Genomic DNA, 9,820 nt, shown 5'->3' with positions numbered 1-9,820 from the left:
AATGAAATATGCATAAATGCATCGAAGGAATCTAATCTATGATAGATGCAAACGATGATGGAAAATAGGAATGGAAGAGATAGGAGAATTGTTTTGGTGAATAAAACAAGCCTTTATCATTGATTCAGCTGTTTCTAAGCTATCATATGCTTGCTATGTGTCTGTCTGTGTATGCATGTGTGTGTGTGTTTGTATGGGTATAAGTATAGATACAAGTATAGGTATAGGTGTGAATATAAATATGAGAATAAGTAATGATCAAAAGTATGGATTGGAGGATGAAAAAAGAAAAGAAAAAAAAAAGGAAGGAAGGTTATGTTTGAAATGATCTTTTTTAATTTTTTTTTTTTTTTTTTTTGAAGAGAAAGCTTAAATTAAAGTAATTTAAATGTGAAAGTGCACAGTATGTATTCCATAATGTATGTTTGTATGTCTGAATATATATGTTTGTGAATAGCATTATGCATTAAGAGCGGTTGCTAAGAGCGACTATTATTTGAATGCAATATTCAACTTTTTAGATTCTAACAATTATCAGAAATATTCGAAACAGATGGCGGAAAGTGTCCGTGTAATTTGTCGATGTCGTCCATTAAATAATCGTGAAATAAATCTTAATTCACAGGTAAATAATGCATATATTTTAAACACTTATTTATTTTCATCCAATTTTTTTTTTATTTCTTTCCTTTTTTCTTTTTTGTTTTTGTTTTCACTTCTTTATTTGCATCTTTATTATTATTGTTTATTTATTATTTTATTTTTATTTTTTTGACAAACAATTGATACATATTTTTTTAGTAAGATATTTGTCCACATTTTGTTATTGTATCTTTTTTTTTTTTTTTAGAAAAGAATGAAAATTATGTTAATTAATAAAAACAAAAATTCTAAATTTACTGTGATTCATTTCATCAACTTTTTTTTTCTTGAGTGTAATGAGGGAAATGTATTTTTCTTTCTGTTTTTAAGTTTTAAGAATTTGACGAAGTGATGGAGGAAGAACAAAACACAATTATATATCACTAGATTTAAAAATTTGAAATTTCAGTTAAATTCGTTTAAATTTGAATTTTACTTGATTCCAAATTTATTTCTTAAAATGAATTAAGATGTAAAATGAAATGAGCAAAATTTCGTTGAACCTTTTTTTCTGATCAGTTAAATTTATTTCTTATAATAAATAAGTAACCGAATTATATTTTAAAAACATTACACGTTACAATCGTAATTGCATAATGAATTAATAAATCAACATCACTGCTTAACATTCACTATTACAACACTTCACATATTTGTAAATAATCTTTATTCAATTTTTGGAATTTAAAATATATTTTAGATCAGAAATAAGCTGAAATATTAAAATCCATGTTACTTGATTATTGACTAAAAAGTCTTTTTTTTTTGAAAAAATAGAAAAATTACAAGCTCTAATTAAAATAGAAATTTTACATTTGTATTTTAATTTTTTGTTCATTTTTGAAATTGTTTTTATTGGAAATAATTCTTTGTTATAAAAAATATTCATCAGATATGATTCTTAAAATATTGTTAGCAATATTCTTGCTAATAATTGGAAACAATACAATGGATAAATATACATGCATTGAAAAACAAAGCAGGTGTAAAAATAATAATTTATTCTCATTTAATTATTATTAATCAGTTAATATCTTCAGATTACTACTATATTTTTCATTTTTTTTCCTGTTTTTTTTTTTTTTTTTTTTTTTTTTTTTGTCTCTGGAAATTTCAAATAAGAATTCTAAAATTTAGATATGTGTGCAAATGGATCAGAGTTGCGGGCAGGTAATATTACAAGGTGAAACTGGTTGTCCGAAACAGTTCACATTTGATAGTGTTTACTATATGGATGCTACATCTGAGCAAATCTATAATGAAATTGTTTATCCGCTTGTTGAAGTAAATATTTATATTTAATAACAAAATTTGAGGATGGATTAAATTTAATAATATTTTAATAATCTCTCAAATATTCGGTATCTTGAAGAATATTTTTAAAAAAAATTAATTTTAAATAAATTTCGAATTTATTTGCGAATTTTCAAGTTAAAATCATCAAAAACAAGCAATGCGAGGGATGTTGCATTTTACAAAGAGCGGTAAATATAAAAAAAATAGTGTCATTTTAAGCTTGCTGATACAGGTAAACATAGCCAAACATTAAGGGCTACTAAGACGTTTGGCTGGAAGATCAAATGTTGAATGAATATTAAATTTGTATAAAATATTTTTTTTAAAGAAATAATAATTTGCAAAGAAAAAACAAAATTTTAATTAATTTTTTTGATTTTCTATTCTGTATATTTTAAATAATTAATTACTGTCCTATAATAATTTTGTTACTTGGTACTTTTATTTTCCTTACATATAATAATTTCATGATTTAATGAAATACACTAATTTCAAAATCCAACTTACCATGTTAATCTTACATCGATTTTTTGCTTTTAAATTTATTTTTTAAACGATAATTTTTTACAGCATTTTTTGCTTCATAAAATAGATTTAAATTAGTTTAATTGCGAAAATAAAAAACAAATGTGCATTGTTTGCAGAGTGTTATTCAAGGTTATAATGGTACCATTTTTGCATATGGTCAAACAGGTTCCGGTAAGACATATTCTATGCAAGGTGATGATAATATTTCATCTCAAAAAGGTATCATATCTCGAGCATTTGAACATATCTTCGAAGCAACAGCAACCACCGATGATGCTAAATTTTTGGTTCATGCATCATATTTAGAGGTTTAATTTATATCGCAATTTGTGTCAAAAATTTAATGTTGTAGACTTTAAAAAAAAAAGAAAAAATGTACAAAAATTTCAAATTTTAATTAAATAATATTTCTAGATTTATAATGAAGAGGTACATGATCTATTGAGTACGAATCATACTAAAAAATTGGAAATTAAAGAGCATAGCGAACGTGGTATATATGTTGCTGGATTATCCATGCATGTTTGCAATGATTATAAAGCTTGTCAACGATTGATGAAGGAAGGTTCAGAGAATCGACATGTTGGAGCAACATTAATGAACAAAGATTCATCACGATCACATTCAATTTTTACGGTTTATGTTGAAGTAGCACTTAATAATGGATCAATACGAATAGGAAAATTAAATTTGGTAGATTTAGCAGGCAGTGAAAGACAAGCAAAAACTGGTATTTCTTCATATATATATATATATATATTTTTTTTTGACAGATTTAAATTAAAATTTGTTATTAAAAATCAAATCTTAATTACATTAAGATTGAACTAAAATTTATACCATTTGATAAGAAATAATGAAACATTTCCTTTTAAAGGTACTGTTGGTGATCGTTTCAAAGAAGCAACCAAGATTAATCTTTCATTATCTGCTTTGGGCAACGTTATATCAGCTTTTGTTGATGGTAAATCAAAGCATATTCCTTATCGTGATTCAAAATTAACACGATTGTTAAAAGTACGATTACAATAATTATTAATTCAAATGTTCATTTCTTTTCTTCTTATTATTATATAATAATAATTATAACTTTCAAGAAAATCAAATTTAAATATTTCTTTAGTAATATGAATCAAGAAAAATGATATATTTAATGATATTTTTATGATATTTTAAATAATATCGTAATTAAGATTTAAAAAAAAGAAAATGAATAAAATTTAGAAACTAATAAGACGTTGTGAACTATATTAATTCTAAGATAAGCATTTTTAAGTTTTTAAAAAAGTAAAAAACAAAAAGCTCTGTTTGATAATTTTCTTTTTTTTTTTGCTTCTTTTGTCAGGATTCGTTAGGAGGAAATATGAAAACAATTATGCTTGCTTGTATATCACCTTCCAGTGATAACTATGATGAAACGCTTTCAACTTTAAGGTTAGTAAATAAATTATTATTATTATTATCAAGCATTTTAAAAAAGAAACGAAAAAAAATTGCTGTGTGGTTATTATAAACAAACATTAAAATCATGAATTTGATTTTAGTTGAAGAACGAAAAACTGAAAAATTATATTTGGTACTATTTTTTTTTCTCTATCTCTGCTTTTACTATGAATGGATATGATAATTTGATGGTTTTTACATTTTAATTTATACATTTTCAGATATGCAAATCGTGCAAAGAATATTAAAAATAAGCCAAAAATTAATGAGGATCCAAAGGACGCATTACTTCGAGAGTATCAGGAGGAAATTCAACGTCTTAAAGCTATGATACAAGGCGGTAAATATCATTTATATTTCATTTGATATGTGATCAATTGACAAATAATTGCTAAGATAAACGTGATTTATAAGATATCTAATATATTTTCATTGATCAGATATCTGAAAATGAAGGTAACATTAGAATTGAAAAAGTATAAGTTCAAAAAATAGTTGAATAAATTTTCATGCATACTTAAAACATTCATTTACATAAAGGAAGGAAAAAATTAACACTTTAATTGGTTGAATTTAGAATGAAAATTACAACCTGCAACAAAAATTGCTAAAGTAAATTATCGAGATTGAAGAAGTATTCTTAAAAAGTAACAATGAATGAGAGAATGAGAGAGGGAGAGAGAGAGAAGAAGGTATTAAACAAAACAAAATATATTTTGACTGAAGAAACAATAAAGATTGATAAAATTGTTGAAATAAATATAATAAAAATTGATCATATAAACAAAATAGATAACCAAACAAAAAAAAAGAAGTATTTCACAAATTTTTAGTTTCAATTGATTTTAGATGGTAATACAAATTCAAATTTAAATCAGTTGGATGAAGAGCGTGAACAACTTAAATCAGAATTTAATGCAGCAATCAATGAACTACGATTACAGTATCAAAATGAGCAAAAAAGTAAAGCAAAATTGCAAGAAGAATATGCAACATTAAAGGAGCAATATGAAAAAGCAGCGGAAGTATTAGAAAATGATCGTAATTTAGACGTAGGTGAAGCAAAAAAACGATTACAAATTTTGGAAAAGCAATTTGTTGGCGGTGAACAAGTTAGTTCATTTACTTTTACAATCATTAATTTTAATTAATGAAATTATTGTTTTAATCTTATTATGAGAAATGATAAAATTTTGAGAATTTTTTTTTTTTTTTTTTTTTGCAAACAAAAAAAATTATAGGCAAATAATGAAGCCTTGAAAGAACAACGACAGATTAAAATGAAGGAAGCGGAAAAGAAGATGGAACGACTTGCTGGTATGTTTTTTTGAAATGACAGAAAATTTTTTTTTTTTCGAATCATTTTTTATGTATTTTAATAGGAGTTATATCTTAGGATATTATTCATATTGACATAATAATTTTTTATTGTTGTATGATTATATTATTTTTTGTTTATAAAATTATTTTATTAACATTTCAAAATGTTACGTAAATCATGAATAAAAAAGTTCAAAAAGTTAAAAAATTGATTGAAAAGTTAACGAAAAAAAATGATATCATGAAAAATAATAAGTATTTATTAATCATAAATATGACTATTATTAACAATGAATATCTGTTCAAATTAAAATGATCTGATAAGTATATGCCGCTAATGATGCTAATTTTATTTTAGCTAATCAAAACTAGATAGTCTAAATCATTGATATTTTAAGTTTATAGTGAATTAAACAAATGTGTAACAAATGTCATTTGATACATTGGATACATTCTACTACTACTGAATGAACTTAATTATTGTAATTTTTATTTTATAAATTGATGTTATTTTATATTATAAATTAGAAGATTAATTAAATTCCAGAAAATATCTAATTTTGAAAAATCAAACTTATATTTATAGTTTTAATTAATGCAATTTTTAGCAGCATTGAATGTACATAGTGATGATCCATTACTTCATGTTTATAGTTCGACACAAGAAAAGTTAGAAGCAATTACGGAGCAATACAATAAAGCTAAATTGAAAGTAATGTTTAGTTTTATAATCTTTTTAATATGCACTCAATTGTTTTTTGTGGAATTTCAATTTTTAATTGCTAGTTAACTTTAATTATTACTTTGTCAAGTAATTATAAGCAGAAAAAAAAAAAAACGAAATTCAATATTAATTTTCTCGAAAGATGTACACAACAACTCAACCATTAGCTAAATAATTTACATGCCTAGTTGAAAAGATTTGAAATTCCAATTAGACAAAAAGACAAAAAAAAAGAAAAAACGAAAAAACGAAAGAATTTTAAATTGATAGGTAAATTTTACACTTATAGATACAAGCGCTAGAAAATGATATTGAGGATTTACATGGTGAATTTGAACTTGATAGGCTTGATTATTTGGAAACGATCAGGAAGCAAGATCAACAAGTTAAATTGCTACAGCAAATTTTGGATAAGGTATTAATTATATTGAAATTTTAAATGATAACTTTTAACGAATTTTTTTTTCAACAGCAATTAAATGTTAATTTTTCATGACGTAATTAAAGTAAATAAGATGAAATAATTTTCGTGAGACTTTTCATAGAAATACTTCAACTGGCAGCTTGTTAATATCATCATTTATTCAAAAATTTTGAAATTCCTGGCCACGTTTTTTTTTTTTTTTTTTTTTCGGAATGATATAATTAACAACATTGATTTATGATATTGACATTTGACAATTTAGATACATCCAATGCTTAAAAAAGATTGCAATTATTTTAATATGGAGAAAATTAAACGTGATGCAATGTGGAATGAGGATCAGGGAAAATGGATTTTGCCAGATTTAATTATTCTTCGTACAACATTACCTCATGCAGCACCTGGTGTGTTTCTTCAATATTTTTTTTTTTTTTTTTTCAACTAATGAATTTAAGAATAATCTTAAACAATTAAAGTGATTGGAATTTTATCGATTATTTAAAAAATGAATTTTTATTATTCACATTATAAGTTTGATTTAAATATATTAACTCAATTTTAGTAACTGGTAGCATAGCTGATTCACATAATCCATTACGTTTGGATACAACAGATGATTTATCCAAACTTAAACAGGTTGAATTTTATTCTTATCTTCGTTCTAAATTCAATTCTAAAATTGAAAATTTATCATTACAACAATTTCGTTTTTATTTTCCTTTTAATTTGTTCCAATTATTTCTTCAAGTAAATTCTTCAATTATTGTTTGATCACTGAAAAATTAGTTATTGTTAGAATATACAATGATGGTAGCAATCTTCTGGCTTTCAAATTGAAATTTTTACTCCCTCATCTTTTTCATTGTTTATTATTTGAATTTTCTGTTAACGTCTTAGCAATTCATTAAAGTGAAAATAGTAAAATTAATATAATGAATTGAAGATGTAAAACTGAAATATTACAGAGATTAGCGAAAAGTGCAGAAGAAAATATAGCAAGCAATTATTTTAAACCGTTCAGTAGGGATGGTCTTGTCAACAAATATAAAGCCGATCGGAATCGTACGATTGGTTAATAGTTTTTTTTTTTTTTAAATTGCTTTTTCTTTTTTTCTCTCATTAGAAATTAATAAAAGTTTAAAAAAGTTTTCTATTGTTATTAATTGTAGACTAATTCAGGTAATGGTAATGTCAGAAAATAAAGTAAATTAAATGTTAATTGATAATTTAGTAATCCTTTTAATCCTAATATCTTCCAAAAATGAAAACTATATTGAATAGCATAAATTTAAAAAAAAAGAAAAATGATTTATGAAAATTATATTCAAATATTTTATTTTTCTTTTTTTCTCCTCTTTTCTTTGATTTCTTCATTTTTTTTCTTATATTTACAGATTCACGACTGGATAAATATTTGCAACCAAGGAAGCAAACATGTAATGATTTACTGAAAGGTGTTGTATACACGGATGATATCTATGAGAGGTCTTCTCTATTCCGGAAACCACAACGCCTTGAAGCACTTTCAGTGAAATCAAAATAATCATATTTAAATGCTTCAATTCATTTATATAGGATTCATAAATATTTAGTTCTTTGTCAAATATTTGTTTGTTTTTTTTTTTTCCTTAACTGAAATTAATTTATAAATAGGCGACAAATATGATAGAGTATATTTTTAAATTCTCTGAATCATTTCTGTAATTTAATTGCTCAATAAATATGTTATAGTTTGTGAAAATTATAAAAAACTTTGAATATATCTTTCCTATTTCTATTCGTCATTTTTTTTTCTTTCATCTATCTTCTTGATTAATTTCTTATCATTATGTAATCATATTTATTAAATTCACATTTAGTTTTTTAATTGGTTGTTTGTGTAATTTATGTCAAATAACAATTAAAATTTGTTCATTGTAAATTTTATTTTATTATGCGTTTATTGTTGTTCATCAATTGCTCAATTATTATTATTATTTTTTTAGTGTATTATATGATATTTAATAAACATTGCAATGCAGCAGCAGTAGCAATAGTATCAGTGATAGTAGTAGTCAAATTAGCTGGACAATGGTCAATCATTTCTCAGTTAATGTTGGGAAAGAAAAAAAGCTGAAAATATCAGACGAAATAATTGAATTCCATCGTTTTCATTTACTTATTTGTTTGCTTATTTATTTATTCATTTAAATATACTTTAGTAAAGTTTATATTTTCAACTGCTATTCTTCTTTCTGATATTATTCGCAGCTTCAATATCTTTATCACACCATATGATGCAGTAAAACTTTTTGGAAATTTTGTTAATCATAGATAATAATAATTGAGGCCATTGCTAAATGGATATTTACTAAGGTTGTTATGGTGTTTAACAGTGTATTTAGGATATTTATCACAATGACAACTGGAATTACTTTCCCGGAAGAAGAATGAAGAGATTTGGTAAAGCAGCAACTTATCAATTAATTAATTAATGATATGGAACAGTTGCTCCACTAATGAGTACATCCATCTCAACCTAATTTCTCTTTTCTTAATTTATAAATTCCATTTCTTCCTTTTTCACTCTTCTATTTTCCATCCTTCTTTTCACAATTTCACACTTATTGTTGCACTTTCTTTTTCTTTTTTTTTTTTTTTTTTTTTTTTTTTAAGTTATAATTTTTAATAGATAAAGTTAAATTGTTTTAAAGTAATATTTTGATAGTAATAGCATGAAAATTCAAATATACAATCAAGCAGTGAAGAATTTTCAACAATCAATAAGCCGAATTATGTTGAAAATTGCAATAGATAAGTGTGGAGATGAAATTATGCAAATTGGCGCCTTGGTGCCTTTCCTCTTTTGTTCATTTCAAATCAAAATTTAATCAAATAAATGTATTATCATTGTTCGAAATATGTTATTGATGAGTTAAAAACTGTTCATATTAATGATATCATTTTTCACTTTTTGTCAAATTATAGACAATATTTATTTATTTTTTGCCTTTATGTTCATAATCCAAATCCTTCCTCAATTCGTCATCATCTATTATTACAATTGAAAACAATTTTTGCTCTAAAGTTAAAAATTTGTCCACATCCAAGAAACATTTTCCATTGGTTTCGTAAAAATGGCATTAAGTTTAATTTTTATGTTTAACATATTTTAACATATGCAGTACATACATACATACATACATACAAATACATGCATGACATGTCACATACATGGATTGATATATATATGTCACATATAAACATTTAACATAAACATCTATACATACATATAAAAAATATAATAAAACACACACACATACATGCACACACACACGCAGACAAACACACACACAGACAGATATATATTGACATTTATAAACACATACACTACATAATCACATGCATAAATAAACATACATCAATCATACTTGTCGAATAAACATGTGGCACATATTTTATAC

General features: G+C 24.1%; 1 protein-coding gene across 1 annotated transcript; it reads left to right on the top strand.

Moving 5' to 3' along the window:
- Window positions 1-553: 553 nt before the first annotated feature.
- On the top strand, window positions 554-7,920 carry Bma-osm-3 (Uncharacterized protein; the record flags this gene model as incomplete). Its single annotated transcript, XM_043073216.1, has 15 exons — window positions 554-625; window positions 1,780-1,926; window positions 2,583-2,774; window positions 2,881-3,196; window positions 3,344-3,483; window positions 3,812-3,900; window positions 4,131-4,249; window positions 4,759-5,021; window positions 5,151-5,226; window positions 5,838-5,941; window positions 6,243-6,368; window positions 6,640-6,781; window positions 6,940-7,013; window positions 7,343-7,448; window positions 7,772-7,920. The coding sequence occupies 15 exons, from the start codon at window positions 554-556 to the stop codon at window positions 7,918-7,920; spliced, it is 2,115 nt and encodes a 704-aa protein (XP_042929150.1).
- Window positions 7,921-9,820: the final 1,900 nt, after the last annotated feature.

The sequence above is a fragment of the Brugia malayi genome (assembly GCF_000002995.4).
Source record: "Brugia malayi strain FR3 genome assembly, contig: Bm_v4_ChrX_scaffold_001, whole genome shotgun sequence".
Lineage (NCBI taxonomy): Eukaryota > Metazoa > Nematoda > Chromadorea > Rhabditida > Onchocercidae > Brugia > Brugia malayi.
This window is presented reverse-complemented; position numbering and strand designations above follow the sequence as displayed.